Raw genomic sequence first — 26,164 nt, 5'->3', positions numbered from 1 at the left:
TGGCCACCCTTCCCTGGAATCTGTGCAAGAAGTCCACATTCAAATGTGCAGATGAATCTGGGGGAGGGAAGTGGGAGTATGAAAAGTAGTAAAGGTGCATCTGAGTGCCCATTGACACATCCACTTTTGGACATCTACCTGTCTATCTGAGATATCATAGGTACTTACCTGACCTCGGGAGGCAAGACAGTACAATTGACCCATTTTACAGACAGGGAACTGAAGCACAGACTGGCCAAGTGACACACTCAAAGACACACAGGGCATCTGAGGAAGAGCAAAGACTTCTGGAGTTACGTTCCATATGTAAACATCCATAAATACACAGACAAGAAAAATGATAATGAACAAGAAAGGAAGCATGGAATAGAAATGAGAGAAATAAGTGGAAGCCTGGGGCTTGCTAAGTGAACCCATTGACTGCTCAATCCCTCTTCCAGCTGAGATATTTTGTCAAGTGTGAATTAGAGCCAAAGAATGAAGGACAGTGAAGTAGAGCAGATAAAGGGCAACAAATCAAGAAGGTAGCAAAACTGTAATGAAAGCAGACAATGCAGAATGAAGGAGAGACTGAGGGATTTGGGCTTGTTTAGTTTACAGAAGAGAAGACTTAGAGGTGATTTAATAGCAGCCTTCAACTTCCTGAAGGGGAGCTCTAAAGAGAAGGGTGAAAAACTGTTCTCAGTGGAGTCAGATGGCAGAACAAGGAGTAATGGTCAGAAGTTCAAGAGGGAGAGGTGTAGGTTAGATATTAGGAAAAACTACTTTACCAGGCTGGTGGTGAAGCATTGGAATGCGTTGCCTAGAGAGGTGGTGGATTCTCCATCCCTTGAGGTTTTTAAGTCCCTGCTGGACAAGGTCCTGGCTGGGATGACTTAGTAGGGGTTGATCCTGCTTGAAGCAGGGGGCTGGACTAGGTGACCTCCTGAGGTCCCTTCCAGCCCTGTGATTCTGTGAAGTGTGAAACAGAGAATGAAGAAGCAAAATATGACACAATCCAGGAAGTAGTCTCCATCTAGGAGATCAATGTGACAGGCTATGGGGGTCAGGTGATGTTATCTGGGCCATGGATCAGCGAGCTCTCCATACATGTGCTAACACATGCATTCTGTGTGTTGCTTTTGTGAGACTTTTCTTGCTGATCCAGTCTCTGAAGTCTTTTCTACACATACTTGCGTCTACTTTAGTTAAACCAGATTCTTTTACCTGGCATAAACCCTGGTGTTGATCTCCCCTAAATTGGTTGAGAAAAGGCTTGCCATGATGCAACTTGTATTGCTGTGTCTAATTCTAACAGCTGCTAGTGGTGGGGAAATGATCCCTTCTGACTTAAAAACACCATTTTCCATGCACAGACTCAATGGATGAGCCAACAGCAATGAAATTGATAATGGAACACTGGCAGGTGAAGCCTTTGGTGCATCTTCACTTTCTATCTCATCCAAAGAGAGGTCCTAGCTAGAGGTAGGTCTGGATTGAATGACAGATCCAGAGACACGCCGAACGTTACAGGTTCTCAAAATCTGAATGTTGATCTGCCTCCAAATGTCACACACAAGCCATGCCATAACTTCAAAGGCAAACAACCCAAACCCTCGGATGTGAGCTATGCCAACCCAGTTGTGGGATTGGAGCTGTCTTTTTAACTGACCATGACCTAAATAGGACCAGTGACTAATAGCCAACGTAAGGCAAGCTCTGCTTGCCATAAGGATATAGGATCTGAAAATCTGACTTGTAATCTGTTCTGTATATGGCTGATTGTCCAGCTTTTTGTTTCCACTGGGTTGCACATTTATATTTCTCCAACTAGGCAGAGTCCAGCAGGTCTCAGATTTGCTGCCACCTGTTTCCTGAGGAGGCACACACACTGTGCTCTCTCCTGAAGGCTGTACTTTGATTCTTTCTTGCTGTTATTTTTCCTTAGTCTGGAATAAGTCATCTGGGGCTCAACGTGCATATTTTGTTTTTTGTGGATGGAAACATAGCAGCAGCCAGCAAATATTTCCTGATGGGCTTCCTGTGATTGTGAAGGGAATAGTGTCAGAGAACAAAACAGGATACGATCAATGTGTTTGTGAATGTAACTGGGACAATGGTATCACAGCAAAATAATGAATGGATGCTATAGGTCAGAGCTTCACTTTGGAGAAGTCGCCATAATTTTAATGCTTCTGTGAACTGCACAAATCTCTTGGGTCTGAAAAATTGTGTTGGAAATCATATGAGAATGGGCATATTTGCCAGATTTCTGAATCTTTGGCTCTTAGTAACCAAGGTATAAGTTGTGATGTGCAGAGCCCTCCAATGGCCACATTGTGCTTTTTAGCTATTGTGTCTTTAAATTTCTCCTAAAGTAGTCTGTTAGAGCCAGGTCTTTCATGTTCTTCTCCAGTGCAACATTTTATAGAGGACACAGACACACAAACATATTACCACTTTGCCGTCAATGACAACTTTACTGCCCCTCCTACATGCTTTCATCTATAATAACCAATTTAGACTGGAAGCACAGGTTGAATCTCTCTGGTCCAGCAATATTTGTGGTCCAGCATGATTTTAGTTAACAGTATGTCTACTTATTATGGGTATGACCAAGTTTCCCACAGTCCCATAAAGTTTGTTTGGCTCTCAGTGTTCTGTGGGCTCTTACTCAAGTAATTTTTTGGGTACTTTTTCCACCACTGGCTGTAATTTACCTCTAAAAGTCTTCTAAGAGTGCTGTAAGCAGTGCTTACTGCTTACTGTTAGTAATGCTGCTAGACAACATTGACCTCCCGGGTTTGACAAATTCTCTGGTTTGGCACTGGCAAAGTCCCAAGGGTACTGGACTGGAGAGGTTCAACTTATTTCATGGAAAACAAAACAAGAGTATGCCTAGAAATAGCACAGACAGATCAATGAACTCAGCTTCTAATCTGGCTGAAAATATCACCAGTGAGGCATTTTACTTCCAGTCCATATAAAAATGTGGAAGCTGCCACAAAAGAATGGAATAGTGGACTTGGAAACCTAAGTGACTTTATATATGAACCAAACTTTCAATTTGCATTTGGAGGGATAATTTGAGGTGCTTCCTAGCTTCTCCAGATGGCATTTTCCTTTCCTAGTCACTGAAAAGACAGAAATCCAAGGACTGGAGATGGATGATTGTTCTGTTCTGAGCACTGGCTCATGCTGCAGGCCACTGATCTGAAGTTTGGAATGGAAAGCGACTTCTGCTTCTAAAGGGAGGTGTGGCAGGACAAAGCAGATTTCGCTTTTAAGTTTGGGTGGAACTTACTTGGGAGGAACACTTACTGCAGTGTGACCTTTGAGATTTCTAGGAAACCTTCCTGACGTTCTCAAAGAATCTTCAGCAGAACAGATCGTAAAAATGCTAAAATAATATTTACAGAAGTTGTTGCATAGTTATATCGATGGGCCTCTGTTGACTAATACAGAAGCTTACAGGAAATCATGCAATTATTTCCTAACGGTAAGCAGTGCTTTTTTGCTTAAAAAAAAAAAGGTGCCAGTATGCAGTACCAGCACATACCGCCACAAAAAAAGCCCTGACAGTAAGGAAAAATAGGCAGAAAAGGTGAATATACACCTCTAGGTTAGAGAGTGCATGAGTTCTCAGGGACAGAGAGTCAATTCAGTGGTGTTAAAAGTAATGTGAGTTGGTCAGAGACAAAGGGTGCATAATTACAGTAGCTTGCATTAGTTTGGTAACATTGTTTTTGGGTTAGCTCTCAAGGGTGAATTCTGGCCCTATTCCAGTAAAGGGCAAACCTGCTAATGACTTCGGTGAGCCAAGGGTTTCACTCCGAGATGTTCAGCATTCAATGTTTATCTCCACAGCATTTTGCAAATGAATGTTACACCAGGACAACCCTGGATCATAGATTTAAAAGAGTCCAGGAATACAGTAACAACACAGATGTATGGCTTTGTCAGTACAGTGGAGTATAAGGTTTATGTGAGGGACAAATGGATTCTGTGTGGAATTCATCATGGTTATTCAATGGACAGCTTAGAAGTTTGTTATCTTAGAATGCAGAACGATTTCCAAGTTATTCATGTGCAGCGTGGAGCCTTGATTTGAGAAAGCAACACTGTTTGGGATAGTAATTAAGCATATGACTAAGTTACATGCCCTAAGCATGCGTATAAGTTAGAATCACAGAATTCTAGGGCTGGAAGGGACCTTACGAGGTCATCTAGTCCAGCCCCCTGCCCAAAGCAGGACCAACCACAACTCAATCATCCCAGCCAGGACTTTGTGAAGCCAGGACTGAAAAACCTCTAGGATGCAGAGTCCACCATCTCTCTAGGTAACACATTCCAGTACTTCACCGCCTTCTTGGTGAAATAGTTTTTCCTAATATCCAACCTACACATCTCCCTCTGTAACTTCAGACCATTGCTCCTTGTTCTGCCATCTGTCACCACTGAGAACAGCCTCTTTCCATCCTCTTTAGAGCCCTCCTTCAGGAAGTTAAAGGCTGTTATCAAATCACCCCTCATTCTTCTCTTCTGCAAACTAAATAAGCCCGCACCCCTCAGCCTCTCCTCATAGGTCATGTGCTCCAGCCGCCTAATCATTTTCATTGCCCTCCACTGGACCCACTCCAATGCATCTGCACACTCTCTATACTGGATGTGCATAAGTGGTGTCCTGAACTAAGATGGGCTTAAGCATATCTTTAACAATGGTTTGCTCGAATCAGAGACTTGGAAGACATGGAGCTATGATGAATCCAGACCTCTTTTCCAAAGTAACAGAGAGGAAGCCATGCTAGTCTATACACTGTCAAAACAAAAAGCAGTCAAGTAGCACTTTAAAGACTAGCAAAATAGTTTATTAGGTGAGCTTTCATGGGACAGACCCACTTCTTCAGACCATAGCCAGACCAGAACAGACTCAATATTTAAGGACTTAAATATTGAGTCTGTTCTGGTCTGGCTATGGTCTGAAGAAGTGGGTCTGTCCCACGAAAGCTCACCTAATAAACTTATTTTGCTACCTTTAAAGTGCTACTTGACAGCTTTCTCTTTCCCAAAGAGATGAATTTCAAAATTGTCCCAATGTTTGTGAAGAAAATGTCCCTGTTATCTTACCAGTTCTAGTCTGATCCCAAATTTCAGAATATTCTTGCATTAAGAACTCTCTGGATTTTGTATCAATCCTCTGCCCTCTTTGCTTTCCTCCTTACCCAAGTTACCACACTCACCATTCCTTGGGCCATCAAGGCGCAGAGTCTTCTTTTGGGATTTTGGCATGATTAAGCACTGCCATGTCAAGAGCACTTCTCATAAAGAAGAGCAAAACTAAAGACAGTATGAGCTAGTGGGTTGAGCATAAGCCTGGATGCTGGGAATTCCTTATCTGTATTCTTGGCTGTGGCATTGCCTAGGTATGAGACTCTGTGCAATCACTGAATCTCCCTGCATTCCTCCATCTATATAGTGGAGAAAAATGGACTTGCTCTACACCTAAAAGTCTTACTGAAGCCACTGGGAGACGGGAGCTTCAGATGTCCTGCACCTTTGAAAGATGCCCTTGCCTACCATCTGAGCATTTTACAAATGTCTTATATTTTGGATGCTGTTTAGTTTAAAAAGGTCATTGAGCTAATCAGTTACTGGCTGCATGCTGTATTAGCTCCTTAAACAGATCCCTTTACAAAAGTCAATGCAAACAAGCCCAGAGAACTGTCTATAAAAATAGAAACATTCATCTGCAGATCCCAAAGTGCCATACAAAGGGGAGAAAGCATTATTAGCCCCCTGTGTAGAAAGGGAAACTGAGGCACACAGCCATGTAAGACATTTGAGCCAAATTGGAATCCCCTCACTCTGCCAGTGAGCAGTTCCTCAATGGAGCAATACCAGGTTTTTGTGGGACTGTTCCAGTAAATAACTACTCCACAGGACATGAGTGAGCCTCACAGTCAGGCACGGGGTAAAAAGACTGTGGGCAGCAAGTCACTGGTACAGCCAAGGATGTACTCCACGTGCTTGATCATAAGAACATAAGAATGGCCATCCTGGGTCACCCTGCAAGTCCACCTCTCCCAGTGTCCTGTCTTCTGATGGTGCCCCAGAGGGAATGAACGGTCCCTGTAATCATACATACCTTGACACCATCCCTGCCCATCCTTGTGCAGGTGTGAAAAACAGAGCCAGATGATGGCCTAGAATCATAGAATGCTAGGGCTGGAAGAGACCTGAGGAGGTCACTGAGTCCCTCCCTCTGCCTAAAGCAGGATCCACCCTAACAATTATCCCAGCCAGGACTTTAAAACCTCTAGAGATGGAGATTCCACCACCTATGTAGGTAATCCATTCCAGTGCTTCACCTCCCTCCTAGTGAAATAGTTTTTCCTAATATCCAACCTAAACCCCCCACTGCAACCTGAGACCATTTCTCCTTGTTCTGCCAAAGTAGTGTACAGCTGGGTCCCAGATCCTGAGGTCATGTCATAAAATCACGACATCTCTCATTTTAAAATAAAGTTCCAAGCCCTTTACGTGCAAAAACAAGCTTGGAAGCATTGACTGAGCTGCCTGAGGCTGCAGAGGGCCTGAAACAATTGCTCCAAGAGCTGTCTCCTTTCTCTCACTTCTGAAACTGGCTGCCATCCCCAGGTGTGGTGCAGCCAGACAATGCAGGGCCATTGCTGCAGCATGGGATGTGGACTTAGAGGCACTAAGTTACGTGCCTAGGGCTGCGGGTTGTCTTAATTCTGTCCTTCTGTAAAATGCTACAGAATCAAATTGGCTTCACACCAACTTTGCACACACAGGGCAGAGTGAACCTCCAGCCACTCCCAGCTTGTTGCTCTTGTGTCTGCACCATGCTCGCTGCTTCCCTCTGTCTTCAGTCAACCAAAGTGTCAACTAAATAGACCCAACTTAATCTGGGGTCTGAAGACCAAAAAGTTCAGATGTGGTTGTACCAATAAAACAGTTCTGATTGCCATTTTCCAGGGGGCTCAGGTGAGTGCTGTGCAGACATAGAGTAGTGTAGACAAAACTCAAGAGAAAACCAGATTACGGGCTGGTTCCAATAAGCTTCCAGTCCTTCAGGGAATCATCCAAACCTCCTGTTTCTGCTCCCCTGGGCAGGAAGGTTTGGTTTTAAGAATAGGTAAGGATCCTTTGGGGCAGGGCATTAGGGGGGCTGGAATGACTTGGTACGCCATGAAGAATTCTAAGTACTTGGATCTTTGATTTTGTTTGGTGCATTATAATGATCAGAGCATTTGGGATCTGAAATGAGGCTTTGTTTTGAAATTCTGCTAACAGCAAGAGGAGCCAAACACTAGAGACTGCTATTTATAGTGAAGGAATCCCATTGTGCTAGGCACATGCACTCACTCCAAGCTGCTGGCTTTGCCCCATAGATCGCACCACCTGAAGAGACTCGACGAAGGTTGAGAGGGAAGACAGAGGCATGGGGAGGAGGGGACTGAGCAAAGTCTACACAGCAGGTCAGTGGCAGAGCTGAAGATAGGCCCCAGCCTTACTGACTCCCCAGCTCAGTGCCCTGTCCACTAGATCCCATTTCTCAAGTCTGGTGATGGGTTCATCTCTACTGCATTTTAAACTGACCTTGGTTTCCATCACTCATAAACTTCACTTTCACTAGCATTCAAGTTGTTGGCAGCAGAAATGCTGATTCATAAAACTGCAACATCCAGAAACCGTTATTCATATTTAAGGAATAGATCGACTGTGTTAATTACAAGGCACATGCAAGGTCATTCGCTGTGCGCACCTCATTTTTGGCTACTTTGCAGGCCACATTTGGGACCTGGCAGATGGATCTGTAATAAGCCCTTTGCAAAATTCAGGAGTGATCCCCAATCCACAGAGGAAGATAAAGCAAAAGATTTGATTGCAATTCCCCAACTCTGGAAGGCAAATAAATCTTTCCATGTATTATGTGGTGGTTTGCATTCAGCCTTTTTTCTTTGATGAAGTCAGCCTTTGTGGCAGGAGAATGAACCTTTGATCATTAGCAAAGCCTGTTAAATGTGGTTATGGTCAGAAAAGTGACAGTATGGAGCAGTGAGTCAATATTCAGTGCAGGTACATCACTGAGGCCTGGAGAGAGCCGTCCCTGTAGACGTACAACAAATATAGGGCGTGAGGCCACTGATTACTGTCACAGTACAATAGCTGGTTCTGGTGGCAGTCTGAGCTCAGCCAAAGTCAGGAAACCCTGACCACACTGTGAACTTTCCCTGCTGTCGAGCTTTGGGTCACGTTGGGAGATGAATCTGAAGGCTTTGTCAAAACCAAACTTCTTAAGGTTTGAGCTGATTCTGCCAGGAGCCTTTCCCAAGTTGAGCTCTTTCAGTTCAAATGGCTCGTTGCTAGCCAGGCATGTGTAGGTGGATGGGTGAATCATAGAACATTCAGATGAGTGAGTTGGGGCCTGTCTTGACTGCAGACATAACTCCTGTTCTGCCCTGAGCCTCACTATTGTCCACCTGCACAACCCTGTTTCTGAATTTGGTGGTGCTTTGAACCAGGCTAGCTCACCTGATGGGGATGTAGGCTAGACCTCGGGTGTCTCATTCTGCTTTCACCCAGACTGCAACCTAGCCACTTCTCAGGGAAGACCCAGGAACACAGCAGGTTGCTGGCAAAAACCATCTGATATTTCTGCAACTCTGTTCATTCTTCAGGGTCCAAAGAAGGTGTTTAGCTAACTCCCCGCTGAATCACTTCAGTAGAAGCAGATGCAATAGACTTTACTCTGGGACAGGAAGCTTTATGGCTCATGGGGTGCCTTGAGAAGGCAGTAACACGTTTTTGCAAGAACCTGAGCGTGACTGTGGCATCCTCTGAGCTGCAGCAGACAGGAGTGACCATGTTATGCTGGGAATGTGATTAAAAACTGGAAAAGCTGAAGACAGCATGTTCCCAGAGGCGCTCTAATGCAAAGTATAAGCCTGAGGAATAAACACAATAAAATCACAAGCTACTCGTGCAGGTTTCTGTAGCTGCAACTGTTAAACCCACCCTCTGTAGCTCAGACACAGCTGGGAACTTGTAACACAAGCTCTCTGCTGGGCTGTGCATGCAAACGCCACACATATATGGCTAGATGTGTAGAAGGGCAGCTCAGAGGCATGTGCTGCTCCCCTATCTTCATTGTGGCATCTCTATGCCTCTGAGACTCAGCATAAATATGGACAGTGGCCAGTACCATGGGACTGTTAGCTTCTGTGGACAGCCTGCACTAACTCACCATTTAAAGGTCTCATCAGGCAGACAACCTGGAACTCAGTTCCACTCCCAAGGAAAAATACAGGTGGCCCTGCTAGATCTAAACCTCTCGTCCCAGGTCAGGGAAGGCTGATGTTTAGCTGTTCCCCGCTGGAATAGTCCCTAATCCTCTAGCTATGGGCATGTGGCTACATTCTATTCCTAGAGGCCTAAACTTCCTGAGAAGAGTCTGGCCTCAGCTCTGACTATTGAAGAGATCAATAGCTCAGATGGATGCCAGCCAATTAATGGTGCACCCCATTGGAATCTAGAGTTACATGGAGTGTGAGATAGCTGGACATTTGGAAAGCCCCTAAAGGGTGTTAAGGGTCTAACACTAACTAAACACACCATAGCTGGTCAGAGTCCTGTCCCATAATGTTGCCTCCTGAGCACAGTCCTAGAGTTGGCCACACCAATCTGAGACAGGGGTCTTGTGGTTATTCCTCAGGCTTATACTTTGCATTAGAGTGCCTCTGGGAACATGCTGTCTTCAGCTTTTCCAGTTTTTAACCACATTCCCAGTATAACATGGTCGCTCCTGTCTGCTGCAGCTCAGAAGATGCCACAGGCATGCCCAGGTCCCTGCAAAAACCTCTGTCACATAGACAGTGCCATAATACTGAGGGGAAGTAGGATCCTCAGACTAATTGCTGTCCATCAACAAAGTGTCTAACATCTGGAGGAAGCTACTGTACGTGTGCAAGAGCATCATTATGGTTATCCACAGCAATGGATTCTGATCAGTCCTGTGCACAGCTCCAAGGACACAAGAGTCATTTCTTCACTCGCAGAATGCGCCACACCTAGGAAGCAAATCTCCCCAGCTGGTATTATCTACAACAGAGGAAAAGGTGTGCCTTCCCTGCTATTTAGTCCTGGCCAAGCCACCGTATCGGTCCATGTCTAAGCTAAGTTCCACTTTCTTAGCTTGCCAGATAGGGCAAAGTATGCTTTTCACCAGACAACTGAGTTTCTGACTGAATGGAAATTTTCATGGACACTGTCTGCTTTCCTCAAATTTTTAGTGTTTTGTCCAGAAAACTGAAACCCTCCTCCCAAAATGAACCTCTAAAAGTGGAAGGTTTGGTGAAAGAAAAAAAAAAGTCATTTTTTTGGACGAGAAATCAACATTTTTGACTCAAAATTGCCAAAAATTCCCCATTTGTGTCAGGATTGTCCACAAGGGGAAAAAAGTCCATTTTCCAACCAGCTCCATTGCCAAGTGTACTTCGCACAGGAGGCAGAATCCCACTAGGTAAGATCTCCTGTGACTTCAGCAGCTCTCATGATGGGGCTAAGCAGCTACAACAAGCTTTACCTTGGGCTTAACATGCATGACTGTTGCCCGGGTGTTCAAAATTCACCTAGGGCCTCCTGCTATGAAGGGAAACCCCCAAAGTTTTGTGTTGAGATGAGCTTAGGAGGCCAGTGAAGGCTACTTCCTGCCTCTGTCATTTCAGAATCCCTGTCTGACACACCAGGGCTTCAGAAAAGCAGATCCTAGACCAGTAACCACATCCTTGCTGCCAGTGTGAAGGACTGTTCTTTGCTTTCAGAGACACACTGGCAATGCCACAGAGGGCCTGGTTTTATTAAGCCTTTGCAAGGTCTCCAGGGGATGGGAATGGGGATTTCCAGCATATGTAATGACCATGGACTAGCAGCATCCACAATGCAGCTGCATAACATAACAGAGTGCATAACATAAACCGTGGTGTGGGAATGGTCAAGGCAGATTTGCCAAATCTGGCTGGGAAGATTTCTGGCAAAAGTTTGACCCAACCCTTTAAAAATGTTTTCCAAGGGCATCTTCAGTGCCCTCCACCATTGTGCTGGAATTAGGCCAATCAAAAGCAAAGGGGCCCTTTGTGAAGATACAAACCACCTAGTAAAGGCAGCTAAAAATTGTGAGTGTTATAGGTTCCTTTCATTTGTGTCTTTAATGTGGGCTGAAGGAGTTGATCTTTGTAGCTGAAGCACAGTAGGACATCACGGCTCAGAGAAAGCTGTCCAGACAGCGAGGACAGATCCTGCTGGCCAGTATTGTCTCATTGCTTACACATACTCCCCCACTTATGTGTATATACATATTCTCTGTTGTCTCTTGTCTTATACTTAAATAGTAAGCTACTTGGGGCAGGGACTGATTCTTCGTTCTGGGTCTGGCACAAAAGGGGTCCTTGTCCCAGCTGGGGTTCTTAGGCGCTACTGAAATACAAATAATAATAATAACAGAAGCCTCTTTCAAAATTATTAAGGCAAATACTACTTGATTTCAAGGGGACTTAACCCAATGCTTAAAGTATGCCCTGTGCTTAAGGGATGAAAAGGCTTCTCCACCTTTTTCTGAGTTCTTTGAGATCTTGCCGCTGGGGAAGCATTGGCTCCTTAGCCTGTGCTAGAGCAGCGTATGCTGTTAGCTCGGAAGGTCCCCAGATTGACTGTCACCCAAGATGGCAGCCATTGTGCCCGCACAACTAATGTAGCTACACGAAGAGCATGCAGAACTAGTCAGATGTGCATGGTATGAGGCAGGAGTGTGCCACAGTCTTTCTTAGCCTGTCCAAACCTTTTATGGGGCCAGGGAAGTGCAGGGAAATTGATGATCAGAATCTTTTGGTCAGAATTTTGAATCTCAGGGGCAAAAAAAGAAAATTATACCCTGGTTTTCAAGTCACTCTAGAAGTGAGTAGCTAGGTACAGCCTAAGCCCTCTCTCTCCCACAAACCAAACACCTCATTCTAGATGAAGGGGAGGGAATTTGTGTTTCTCGTCACACCACAGTCACCTCAGTGAAGGCTGCTCCTTCATCAGTGGCCTCGAAATAGAAACATTGCACAAAACCTCTTTAAAAAGAAGATACCTGGAAATTCTACAGGATGATGAATGACACATTAGAGACAAGGTGTGCTGTTTGCCTATCCAGGGACTGAGAGCCACTGCAGGCAGGTAGCTGGCAGGTTTTTAGGTGCTGGCTTGACAAAGTCCTGGCTGGGATGATTCAGTTGGGGTTGGTCCTGCTTTGGGCGGGAGGCTGGACTCAATGACATCCTGAGGTCCCTTCCAGCCCCAGGATTCTATGAACTGGAGATCTGATTGAAAATGGACAGGTAAGAGACTCTCAGAGGCAGCTTGCAGCTGGCTGTGAAGATAATACTGTATGCAGCTCCCTCAATTAACTGTACCTAGTTACCCTCAGACACAGAGCAACCAGAAAAAGAATCCACCAGTTTTACAGAAGTGTTCATGGGCTCCAAAGAACTGGAGTCAATCTGTGGTGCTAGCAGATGTCCCTTTCAGCCAGGTCTGGGCAGCTGTGGGCTCTTGCAGCTGCTGGCCAACTCAAACGGAGAATGTTAGTGAAGTCGCTGGTTTAGTCATGACGCTAGGCTCTTGTTTCTTCTCTTCAGGAGGCCCTTTCGGTGGTGAGTGACGATCAGTCCCTCTTCGACTCCACATACGGCACTGCCGCTCATCTCCCCAAGGCGGACATGACAGCCTCAGGGAACCCTGATTATGGACAGCCGCACAAAATCAACCCTTTACCTCCCCAGCAGGAGTGGATCAACCAGCCAGTTCGGGTCAATGTCAAGAGGGAATACGATCATATGAATGGATCCAGGTAAGGAAGGGCATCTGTCTGCCACCTGGTATGTTCCTGTGTGAGCTACTGTACATTACTCATATACCTATGTACCGTCAAGCCTGTCCCTTCACTGAAGGGCAGGTTCTTCACCCACCAGTATCAAGGGGACTTTTGTCATGGCCTTGAATGAGGTCAGGACTTGGACCTTGCAGTTTGCAACTTGCATCTCCATGCCATTGGCGGGAGTGGGAGTTGAGGCCCACAAGGACAGACCTGGTGCTGCAAGTGCTGATGCAGGCGGCTCACTTCTCTCATTGAATCCCATGCCCTGCCAAGGGGCAGAGGGCACCCAGCACCCAGCTGGTTGTGCCATAATAGGTTAGTGGGGAATTCAGCACAGCCAGGGGCTGCTGTAGTGCTGGGCTAGTGTGGTGGTGCTCTCCCCTCTGGCTGTACTGTGTCTGAAGGGGTTCTGCTGCGACTGAATCTCCCGTCCTTCAGATATGCTCTAAAACTGAGGCTTTAGTCATTTGTGACTTTCCCCAAGATGCAATGGAGTAAGAGCCATAACTCCCCTGCCCTGTGGAGTATCCTGCCATTTAAATCCCACCAGCAAAAAAGAGAGCAATCGCACCCCAGAATGAACACAGGAGCAGCATGTGGATTCTGGAACCTCTTCTAAAGCCAGGTGTGGCTTTTGAGCTTTGTGGACTAGCAAATATGAGTGCCCTGCACCTTGTGCACGTGCCAGTCAGCCCATTTAGCGCCAGGCAGGAAGTGATTTTCCCATCCCAGGAGAATTTTAGATCGATTTTGAATTTTTTCCTGCTCAAAACTGGGACAAAACCCTAAAATCTCACAAAATTTTTGCAAACTGAAGACTGGGAGGGGAAGGGAGGAACACAATCAACTTGTGTCAACCAATTGAAAACCTGCATCCAACTTATAACTCACATCCACATCAGAGTGGCTACAGCAGACTATCCTTCCTCATCTCCCCTCAGTCGCAGGAGTGCTTCTCATTGGTTGATGGCCTCCAGCAGGGACCTGAACCCTTGGCAAATGTGCTTTTGTAACAACTTTGATTTCTAAGAAGAGCCTTACAATGAACTGTATGTGAAACAGGAAGCCCGGCAACCTACTACCTTTAAATCTCTGGGGACAGGCAATGTAGCTAAAGATCTGGTACTGCAGTACCTGTGGGATTTGCCCTGTGTGTGTAGAGTAGATACACGTTTGAAAAGTTGTCGTAGCTGTATTAGTCCCAGGAGATGAGAGAGACAAGGAAGGTGAAAAAATATCTCTTTGGATCATCTTCTATTGGTAAAGGTTTCAAGCTTCAGAGAGTTATTTTCCAGACGTGAGGACCTGACTCCAATACAAGATGCATTTCACCTGCCTTGTCTTTAGACAGGCTGTAAAATCGATGTATAAATAACAGCATTGTATCATTGTTAATCTTTCTCCATGGTCTGTTAAGGCCTGAGTTTGATCTGCACTTGTTGGAACCTGGATAGAATTCCACTGATTCCGATGGTGGCCAGGGGAAATGTTGCACCAGTTTTGCACCAGTCTTTGTGAATCCAGAGTTGGGGCCCAAGTGCAGAATAAAAATAGAATAGCAGGTATATGCTGAGGAATCTCATCCTCCCAGAGGAATGGAAATAATAGAATGGTTCCTGCAAATGCAAGCAGTAAACTATAGCCTAAAATATAATTGATATATAGGTTGAACCTCTCTGATCAGGCATCCCCAAGACCTGACCAGAGCTGGATAAGAGACTGCCGGACAACGGGAGGTCAATATTTTCTAGGACATACTAACACTTACACTGCTTACTGGGCTCTTAGAAGACATTAGCTGTGTCTACACGTGCACGCTACTTCGAAGTAGCGGCACTAACTTCGAAATAGCGCCCGTCGCGGCTACACGTGTTGGGCGCTATTTCGAAGTTAACTTCGACGTTAGGCGGCGAGACGTCGAAGTCGCTAACCTCATGAGGGGATCGGAATAGCGCCCTACTTCGACGTTCAACGTCGAAGTAGGGACCGTGTAGACGATCCGCGTCCCGCAACGTCGAAATTGCCGGGTCCTCCATGGCGGCCATCAGCTGAGGGGTTGAGAGACGCTCTCTCTCCAGCCCCTGCAGGGCTCTATGGTCACCGTGGGCAGCAGCCCTTAGCCCAGGGCTTCTGGCTGCTGCTGCGGCAGCTGGGGATCCATGCTGCAGGCACAGGGTCTGCAACCAGTTGTCGGCTCTGTGTATCTTGTGTTGTTTAGTGCAACTGTGTCTGGGAGGGGCCCTTTAAGGGAGCGGCTTGCTGTTGAGTCCGCCCTGTGACCCTGTCTGCAGCTGTTCCTGGCACCCTTATTTCGATGTGTGCTACTTTGGCGTGTAGACGTTCCCTCGCAGCGCCTATTTCGATGTGGTGCTGCGCAACGTCGAAGTTGAACATCGACGTTGCCAGCCCTGGAGGACGTGTAGACGTTGCTACATCGAAATAAGCTATTTCGATGTCGGCTTCACGTGTAGACGTAGCCATTTAAGGACAAATTACAGCTAAATAACAGCACAGAACAATGAGAGCCAGGCCTGGTGGCTGTAAACAAACTGTGTGGGACCACAGGAATCTTGTCCACACCCATGATAAGTGGTCATCCGACTAACTAAAATCATGCTGGATTATGGAGTTTTCCAGACAAGAGAGTTCCAGATTAGGGAGGTGCCACCTGTCTATACTGTTACTCCTGTAGATCCAAATGGCTGGACAAAATATTTGGGATCCAGTAGGTTGTTCCACTTTGGAGGAGAAATTAATAACAGTTAGGTTGTTCTTTATTTATAAAGAATGTGACTTCTGCGTCTCTGACTGCAGAAGGAATTAAATAGCAGGAAAGAACTTTTTCTCACTGCACCAAGAATATTCTCTTCAGCTTACTCCCCTGCCAGAAACCTCTCCCCAGGTTTCTTCTAGGGTCAGGCACCCTGCTTTTGGCTAATCTTTCAAGCTCTCTCTCTCTCACTCCATGTCTTCCAGGTTTTTGTCTGTTCTACCTTTCCAAATCACTGCTCAGCCAAAGCTCCTGTGTGGGTTTACATGCTCCTGTTGTCTTAGGGAGGGGGTCATTCTTACAGTTATGTTAATTGAAGGCTGCATGCACACCTATCAAGCTCAATGAGCTTTTACCTCAAACCACCCAGATCATAACAACATAGTGGCAGCAGAAAGCATGCAGGTTGCATGAAAACATGTCTTCATCTAGGAGGAAGATTTGTGCACTATGCTGGACAGAAGGTCTGACTTTCTTGTCTCCTGATTCCTTCACTGATAGGTTCTAAGACGGCTGAGTTGGTAATTTCAACCTTAGGGTATGTCTACCCAGCAGCCCTATTTCGAAATAAACTATTCCAGAACACCTTATTTCAAAATAACACTGCTACACACAAAAAAGCATTTCAAAATAGCACTTAGCTATTTCAAAATCAAGCATCTACACACGTAGGCTGTGTCTACACTAGCCCCAAACTTCGCAATGGCCATACAAATGGCCATTTCGAAGTTTACTAGTGAAGCGCTGAAATACATATTCAGCGCCTCATTAGCATGCGGGCGGCCGCGGAGCTTCGAAATTGACGCGGCTTGCAGCCGCGCGGCTCATCCCAACGGGGCTCCTTTTCGAAAGGACCCTGCCTACTTCAAAGTCCCCTTATTCCTATGAGCAGATGGGAATAAGGGGACTTCAAAGTAGCCAGGGTCCTTTCGAAAAGGAGCCCCGTCAGGACGAGCCGCGCAGCTGCGAGCCACGTCAATTTTGAAGTGCCGCAGCCGCCCGCATGCTAATGAGGCACTGAACATGTATTTCAGCGCTTCACTAGTAAACTTCGAAATGGCCATTTGCATGGCCATTTCAAAGTTTGGGGCTAGTGTAAACACGGCTGTAGAGCCTATTTCAAAATAGAGCCATTGGGCACACTGTGGCTTATTTTGAAACAGGCACTGTTCCCTGTCGAAATAGGTTGAAACAGGTGCTATTCCTCATGGAATGAGGCTTACCAATTTCAAAAAAAGCCAGCCACTATTTTGAATTTTTTTTCAAAATTGCAGTTGCGTTGTGTAGACGCAAGCAAAGTTATTTCAAAATAAAGGCTGTTATTTAGAAATAACTTTGCTGTGTAGACCTACCCTCAGATGCCAACTTGGATTACATGACCCACAGGATTTCAGGAGGGGGGAGCACACCCTTTTACCTCTCCGTGAGGTACAGTATGCCTCTTTACTCCAGTGTTCTTCTACGTGGTGTTTAATTGCTATTGTGCTACATCTTTGATTAATGTAAGCACACCGTGCCTATGGGTCTTGCATGTGTAGCAAGCCTATGTTCTGTGAAGGTACTATAGGCACATATGTCCTCAGATTACATGTTTTCTGCATTTCTCTTGCATTTATCTGGGAATCAAACATTCTGAGTTTACCTCTGGCTCCTCGTTGCTTTGGGATCTCTTGAAATGTTCCAGTTTCCTCATCTGTAAAACAGGGCCAATACTCCAGACTCCATCTTGATTCATTAGTGACTGTAAAGTGTTTTGATGCGCATAAAAGCACCCACAGACAGTGTTCCCTCTAATTTTTTCCATCAATGGGTGGAATACATTTTATGTGCACCAAAGCATGTCTGGGTGTGCACTACAAATAGAAGCACATGCTGCCCGCTGTGGGTGGCTGTGGGTTCTCCGCTAAATAGCTGGGCAGCCACCCAAGTGCTCAGCTTACAGGGAGCACTATCCACAAGTGAGAAGTGTGGCTATCCTTAGCAATAAGGGGATCCCTGTTTTATACACTGGCCATGCTTCATTCAGTAAGTTACCCAAAAGCAGCGGCTCCTGGGGTTCCTTGAAAAGCAGCCAGATCCATCCCAAACTGGAGAAACAGAAAGGATTGTTTTGGGTGTCCCTATTTAAACTTATACAACCACTGAGAATGACCTTGAACCAGATCCTAGCCTTGACCTGATGATAATTTAGCTTGAGAGCTCACATCCACACAGGAGCTTAGAGGCCCAGCCTGCTCCTAGATGAAAGACCCACCCAGCTCCTACTCACAGCTGAGAGACCTGCCCCATCATCCAGTCTCCATCACAGCTGATTGTCATGGTCTGGGCCATTCCGCTTGCCCCCGTCCTCTGACCATCAGCTGCCTGCCCAAACCCACGCACCATCTGAGCAGCAACGCCAACCTTAATACAGAAGAGCACGAGCTGTGGACTGAATAACAAACGTCCCTCCCACCCTCTCTTGCTGTCTTTTTCTCTCTCTTGTTTTTCAAGTGTGCCCTCTTAGCAAGCTCCAGCTGCCTTGTTAGAGAGAGCATCTTTTATTCTGTGCAAGAGTGTTTGCTGCTTGATTGGAGAATGGCAGTGTTTGCTAGGGAGCTACAAAGCTATTTGAATCCTGACAGTGGAGGGAGCTGGATGTGGGTAAGTGACCATGGCCAGGTTTTCCTTCTTTTTTAAAAAGAACCTTACCAACTAGAGACAGGCCTGACTGGTAAGGGGATGAACTGCAAGTAGGATGGGAGCAGAGATCTCTGAAGATCAGGGATCTTTGGAAAGAATCTCTCCATGTCTATCGTTCAGATCTGTCTTCACATCAGGTATAATACAACCACCGCTGTCCTTTTAGTCTGCAAATGCCATTGCAGGCTTGTCAGTCCAAGTCATAGCTTTTTGGTTGATTCCCAAACAGGGGCTGGAGATGCTTTCCAGGCGTCTACTTAATCCCAGATATTGCACATTCATTTAGTGGCAACTCGAGACCTATATTCTTGGTGGGACACTGGGCTCAAAATACCACTGCAAGATTTAGGAGTTGGATCCTTTGGGAAAGTTTCAAGCTAAATATTCAAATCTGGGTGCAATTTATGCAACCACAAAATATGTGCTTTCCGGCACACATAGCTGGCAAGTCCCCGCTGGCATAGTCATATTCAGCAGTGGTTAATAGGTCTGAAAATGGAGCAGTTAAAAACCAACATGGAAAATGTAACATTCTTCTGCTGCTTAGGCCACCTTAAGCATCAGGGAGAGAGGATGAATTTGTGGTTAAAGCGCTGACTTGTCACTCAAGAAATGTGGGTTCCATCTCTAGTTCTTCCATGGGTTTACTGAGTAAATCATTTAATTGGAGCTGCTCAGATTTTTTTTTTTAAAGCTGAAATGTTTCTCATGTCCAGGAGAAGAATCTAAGGAATGGAAGGAAGGAAGGAAGGAAATCCAACATCCCCAAACCCCAAATAGCCATTAGCTCAGTGTTTAGGGTACTGACATGCAGGTGCACCTGGATGTGCTTTCTCTGCCTGCATTAGAGCTGGGATTCTGACCTGGGTCTCCCACATCCCAAGCGTCCTATGCCCAGCCAGCCTGAAGCTTGGTCTCTTGTATGCTTTTATGTGGGAAAAAAATAAACAAATAAAGTCTAAAGGTCTCAGGATCATATTGCTGCAGAATGAAACCAAGTTTGAGATCTGGACTTTTCCTTTTCCAAAACAGAATTCTTGCTTTTTAACTAGCCCTCCATTAAATTTCTGCATCATTTCACACCATCCTGCCCCACATCTGTAACTGGGAGTGATAATCATTCTTTTTTTCCCCCACCTTGTCTCCTTGGTCTGTTTTGCTTGTAATCAATTCAGGAAAGCAGTGATTTATTCCTATGTATTTGAACAGGATGAACCTCTCTAATAGGGTACCCTTGGGACCTGTCCAGTGCCAAACAAGAGAATTTGCTGGACGTCAGGAGGTCAATATTGTCTTGCACATTCCCACCATTCCCACTGCTTACTGGGCTTTTAGAAGATATTTAAGGGTAAATTACAGCTAAATAACAGCGCAGAACACTGAGAGCTAGGACTGGTGGCTGGAAACAGACTTTATTGGACCACGGAAATTTGGCCACACCCATGATAAGTGGATAGCCAGCTAACTAAAATCATGCCAGACTACAGATGTTGACAGATGAGAGTGCTGGATTAGAGAGGTTCAACTGGTACAGCACAAAGGACCCCAACTTCATCTGAGTGCTATGGATGCTGCTGGAATGTAAGGACAGCTGGTTAGCATTTCCAAAATTGGGGATTTTTTTGACAAAAGCCTTCACTGAAATGTTGAATTTCATTGGAGGGGAAACAGGACAAGTGTGTTGTAGAAATTTTAACTGAAACATGCATCCTGTTTTTCAATCAGCTGCTCCAAATTTCAGCAAAAAAGTTTGAATTTCAATAAGATAAAAGGGAGGAGGTTTTTTCACAAAAACTATCAGCAAAAATGTCCCAATTCTTAGCTAAGTCTAAATCCAAATAAGAAGCCATCACACAAAAATCCCGTATCTCTGCTGCCTGAAGAGATTTATCCTGGATTACGTCACTGTAACTGAGATCAGAGTTTGGCCTTTCAGACTGCATTAGTTCTGAATTTCATGACAATATCTTCAATTTAATCACATAACTAAAGTTGGATAATATGTCCAAGTGCTTGGTATGTGCATGTGTGTGAAGGAATTTAGCTGTGTAAGTCCCACTGACATTGATGAGTTTTGCCTGGCTTGTGATCAAATTGATGTTTTGAAAACATCCCCTGAAATATTAAAACATCATTAAGATTCAGGCAGCTTATTTTATGGCACAATAAACATGGCCACAAAATTGTCTCTAAGTAAAACAAGAGGACTCCCTGAATTTATTATACGTTTCCCATTCTCTCCCTTCAACTAGTAGGTGAGCTATCTAGGATGTTTCACTGTGGTCTGTATTAGACTCTCAAGAAGAGCAGCCGGGTATGTGTAAGTAAGGCCCTTGAACACTATTATTGGAACCCCACTGTGCAGATGTGGTTTCTTCATTCTCCAGGTTGAACCTCTCTCACCCAGCTCCCTCAGGACCTGACTGATGCTGGACGAGGGAATTTGCCGGACCAGAATATTGTCTAGCACATTGCCTTCACTTCCACAGTTTACTGGGCTCTTAGAAGACATTGAGGGGTAAATTACAGCTAAAGAACAGCACGGAACACAGAGAGCCAGGACTGGTGGCTGGAAACAAACTTTATGGGACCACAGGAAACTTGGCTTCACTCATGATAAGGGGTCACCCAGCTAACTGAAATCATGTCGGATTACGGATGTTGCTGGATGAGAGGGGGTGGATTAGAGAGGTTCAACCTGCGCTTTATTGTTGTGCAAAAAAGTGAACCAAACAAGATGACACCATTTCTTTTTTTACCACCCATTTTCCACCTATCCCTTTTATGCCACCTCTCGCACAAAGTAGATCATTTTCCAAAAGTGAATCCCTTCTTACCGTATTTCAGTCTGCCATATTAACCCAAGATTGACCTAAGTTTGTACCACAGGGTCCAAATCACAAGGAACTTTGGCTCTGATCTCAATAGGTTTGACCAATTATTGTAAGAGGGATCAGGACCGGAACATTATTCTATCTGCTCCCCACTTTCCTTCTTCAGCTATAGGGAAATTCAAACCTAAGTCCAGCTGTAAGTTTTAAAGCTCAGACCAGTTTTGTTTCTAATGAGGACATAAACGTATAAGCTGCCTGTTTACATAGCTTCTTTAGGGCTCTGGGGCTTTACAGATGAAGAGTTGATTCCCACCTGTGCAATAAACATTGTGTGATTTGTTTTTTTTAACAAGTCATTTGATTGCTCTGTGACTCAGTTCTGATCCAAGACTGGGAATAATTCTTTTGTCCCTCTCAAGAGTGTTTCTGAGTGTAAATATTCTTTGAGGGTCCTAGATTTGGGGATTCTACAATGAGATGTGATCATCTGACTCTACTGTCAGGATCAGTATAAGCTAAATGAGAGGCCGGTGTTTGAGAATTGGTTTATGCTATTCCCATCTTTCCCTTTCTCTGTAAGAATGGTGGGGAGAGGGGCTTGTAAACATTCATGCCTGTATGTCTAACACTCTTTGTCCACCTCTGTGCTCTCCCACTTTCTCCAGTCCCTTCTCATTCGTCCTTTGAGCTCTTCCCATGCACACCTTTATATTTTACTGATTTTAGGTTTGTCTGGTCTCTACAGTAATCAGGACGCAGGTGCCTAGGTGTTGTGTAAACATAAAGGGAGTGTACAAGTCCAAGGGAGAACATGGAGCAGGTGCGTGAAGTTTTAATGCAGAGATTACCTTCAGGCTCCAGACAGAACTTTTGAACAAATCGGGAAGAGATCACAAACCCAAAGATTCCATCCTGGGTTTTACATGATGCTGAATGCCTGTCAGGGCAGGACTTGGAGAGACCCAGCCAATGATGTTTAAGAACATAGAACCAAAGGTCCATCTAGTCCAGGATCCTCTGCTGATAGTGGCCAATACCAGGTGCTTCAGAAGGAAGGAACAGAACAGGGTTCCCATGATCCAAAGTGATCTTTAGATGCCCATCCAGTGCAAAGGCATTTGTCACATTAATACCGAGTCAGCACATTAATTTAAGGCACTCCCAGTACTCTGGGCCACCACAAGAGGGGAAGGAGAAGGAAAGATGAATAGCTGAGAAACGAGAGAAAAGAAAAAAGAATAGCGAGGTGGGAGCAGAAGAGAAGGAAGGAAAGGAGAAAAGAAGAGAGAGGAAAGGTCAAGAGAAAAAGTTGAAATCTCCTGCCAGTCATGGCCGAGTTTGTGAAATCACTGGAGTCCCTTACGTTTCTGATTCAAACTTAAGCTAGTGGTGATTCCCAGACAGAAGCCCTGATACAGGCTTGCTTTGTTTCCCCATGTCTGAAGCTCTGAATGAGGTTGCACGGAGTAGTTTTTCATCAATGCCAGGCTAATGGCTTGTCAGCCTTGGCCAGCCCAGGCCAACCCTCCCCAAACATTGAGCTCTCGGTATCTGCCTGGAAGGTGCAGAAATCGCATGTTGTTGTTGGAAGGAAAGACAAAAAAGCAGTCAAGTAGCACTTTAAAGAGTAACAAAATAATTTATTAGGTGTGCTGTCGTGTTTGGGATCTGCACAGCCATGTGCCCCTTGGGCTCCTGCCTCCCAGAGTGAGTGCCTAGAGAAAGCTCAAACAAATGGGCCTAAATCCACTGAACTCAGCAGCTCTATGCTGACCTGAACCTGCTCAGGCTGTGACCAAGAAAGTTCATTCTGGATTGCATAGCTCATTGTAACTTTGAAGCCCAGGCCTCAGAGGAGAAATCCAGTGTCTGAAATAGACTCACGTAAACTAGTCTAGAAATCTAAGACTGCTGATGGGCAATTAATGAACAAAGGGTTGGGGCTGTGATTAGAGAATAAACGATTCACTATGAATGGCTCCTCTACACTGTAGTTATTCTACTTCATTCCTCTTCGTGTAGCCTACAGCTACACCACCACCTGCTAGGATACCCAGTTGTGGAGAAGGCTTGGCTGGGACAATACAGGGAGGTGTGCAAATGCAATCTGTTGGAGAGTGTGGAGTCAGTCGCTGAGCTAATGTCCAGGTGGGTGTTAGGGGCTGCTGTGCAGTGAGTGGTCATGAAAGTAAGATCTTGCCCACTTGTGATCATTACAGAATTCATGGTATGTTTCTCAAGAGGCAGGTCATTTACATCTTCCTGCCAGATACCAACTTGAGTAATCCCGTAACTTCTACCAGCAATGCCCCTTTCTGTGCTGGGCTTTTGGATAGGGAAAGAGATCTATGCTCACAAGGTACAAAATCTTAATGAAAACACACCCTACACCGTTGCCATCATTATTCATCATACTCTGACTTACAGCACGATAGGTGTGCCTGGTACCTTGAGAGAGAATAAAGAAACCCTCTCCTCTCTAAAGAGCTTTTAGCATGAGTAGCAGTGTTGGTTTACTCTGGTTGTGTTTATATGTGTTACTTGTGTGTTTATATCAGGCCTGCTGATGGGGTTGGGGGGTAAAAGAAGCAATCGCCCCTTGGCCCTGCCTTTCAAAGGGGCCTGGAGCTCCAACCACTACACTGCTGCTTTAGTAACAGCAGCAGTCAGAGCCTCTGAGCCCCTTTGAAATGCCATGGCAGTGTTGCTCCAGCAGCCAGCGGATATAAGGGAGTGGGAGGGGCAGTGCTGTGGTCCAGGTGGAGCTAGGGCTGACTGCCCTTGGCTCTGCCCCTTCCACTTGGCCTGCCCCTTCTGCTCTTGGCTCCACCTCTTCCAGGCGCAGAGCTGGGCCTGACTCCTATCTTGCCTCGTGGCAGCTGTCAACACTGCTGGTTTATATCTAATGTAGACTGGATGATGCGAGATACTCCCAGGAGCAAATCCAGGAGAGATACATATGACCACACATACGCATATGTTATTATTCTATTGTATTATACAGAAAACCTTGAGTCAGAGGAACGTTTTCCAAGGGAAATGAAGTTGAGAACAGCGGGTGTGGGTCAGTCCCTTACAGGGAGCCTAGCCAGTCAGATAGCACTGTGACAGATCCCAGAGGTGAAATCCCGACTCCGCTCAAGTCAGTGAGAGTTTACCATTGATTGTAATAGAGCCAAGATGTCACCTGAATTTGAATCTTCGTCAAACTGGGAGGATCTGAAGTTTGGATCAGGCTCATCAAATGGGGCACCAAAGTCCCTGTTGAAAGGTCTAATTGCTAAAGGGTGTGGAACCCCCTCAATACCCACTGAAGCCAATAAGAGTTGACAGTGCCTGGTGCCACCCCCTAGACCATCAGCACTGAGCAGGATTGAGCAGGAATGCTGTAGCATGGATGCTGTTGCTATTTCCCCATGTCTCCTCCAAGCAGGCTGTGCCTCAGAGGAAACCTCAGGGCTTCCTGCAGCTGGAGGCTGTTCTTGTTCCCAGAACATGCAGCATTTAACACCTGACACCGAACATTTCTGCAGTGAGTGGGAAATGCTCAGACACTCTGACGAGCCTGATGATCCAGCAGTGGCTCAGAGCTTGCTCTCACTGCCTTGGGACATTAAAACCTTCAGCAGTTTGCCTCTCAGAAGGTGGATTTTGGTTCTCTGCCCGGAAAAACAGTAGGCGAAATAGTAACATCTTAAATTCAAACATATGTAAGTTATACATCTTATTTCCATTTTCAAGCCACATTCCCTCAGCAAGACATGAGGAAAAAATTACCATCTGCCTCAGAATCTCTCAGTGGAGTATTTATCTCCCAGTCACAATCACTAAACTTCAGTAACCCCTCCACCTTCCTTTAGATTCAGAAACAAACTCATTTACTGTTCTAGACTGGAAAACCCTGCAGACTTGAGCACATGTTCTTTACCCCACTATTCAGAGCTTCCTCCTAGCTTTGCATGTTTCTCTGTGCTACTGGTAAAGAGGAAGGGTGGTCATGTGGCTGAGGCACTGGATGGGGATCTGGGCTCAACCCTTGCTTCAACCACACTCTGAGACCCAGATTTTGAACGGTATTTAAACATTGTTGTGCTCAGTATTTCAGTGCCTCACTGATTTAGGCACTTCAGTCTCATTTTCAATAGTGATTTAGGAACTTCTGACCCTAAAAGTCATTGACTGTAAATGGGATTTGGGCTAAATTCCTATGGAAAATGAGACATAAGCCACTAACTTAATTAGGTCCTGCAACACTGAGCACCACACTGACAATGCCTCTATTCCCCATCTGTAAAATGATGGCAATTCCCTCTTCTCTATTTACATTGCGAGTTCTTCAGCCAGGGATTGCCTCTTACTGCAGGTGCAGGCCGGCTGCCCTCCCTGACACACTAAGAATTAAACAGAGGGATCTCCACAGCATGAGCTCCTGCAGCTGTCCAGGCTTCTTAGTGGCTGCAATGGACAGCTATCTTCTGTCTTCTGCAGAAGGGGACCTGCTGCACACATTCACCAGTGGGTCACATGGACAGATTCTAGCAAGATGAGACCTGAATCCCCAGGCAGTAGAATATGACCTAAATTATCATGATCACATTTTTGTTATCTTCCCAGGAGCATTCTGTAGCTCTGTGTTTCCAGTGTGGACCTTGTGTACCCTTTAATGAAGAAAAGGGTAGGGATTGCTGTATTTCTTACTATTTAAAGTTCCATGTTGCTCACAGTTATTAACCAAAGATGAAAGCCTGGTACTCGGTACTTGAGAGATGCACTGGGAAAAAACCCCAACCAAATGAACCAATGACAGACAGACTTGTGCCCACGGGTTCACCATCTAGGTTATGATGCTGCACAACATTTGGGTGAGACAAACCAATGGGGATTTCTATGGCCAAGTCTCATCTGCTGTACTAAAGACACTGACACGATATCAAACAATGCAGGAGGTCTACATTAGGG

The 26,164-nt window shown here is 45.5% G+C and overlaps 1 protein-coding gene across 8 annotated transcripts in view; it reads left to right on the top strand.

The window, feature by feature from the left end:
- Nucleotides 1-26,164, top strand: part of FLI1 (Fli-1 proto-oncogene, ETS transcription factor) — a 116,417-nt gene that overhangs the window by 47,598 nt on the left and 42,655 nt on the right. For 7 of the 8 annotated variants that reach the window (XM_074977143.1, XM_074977139.1, XM_074977136.1 and 4 more), the window contains one exon: nt 12,681-12,892. In XM_074977143.1, the coding sequence (XP_074833244.1) occupies nt 12,681-12,892 (212 nt within the window). Of the gene's footprint in view, nt 1-7,464; nt 7,482-12,680; nt 12,893-26,164 lie in introns of those variants that run through there. The other variant, XM_074977142.1, reaches the window with a different exon arrangement.

This window comes from Carettochelys insculpta, chromosome 25 (assembly GCF_033958435.1).
Source record: "Carettochelys insculpta isolate YL-2023 chromosome 25, ASM3395843v1, whole genome shotgun sequence".
Classification (NCBI taxonomy): Eukaryota; Metazoa; Chordata; order Testudines; family Carettochelyidae; genus Carettochelys; species Carettochelys insculpta.
The sequence above is the reverse complement of the archived record's forward strand: the minus strand, read 5'-3'. Positions and strand labels throughout refer to the sequence as shown.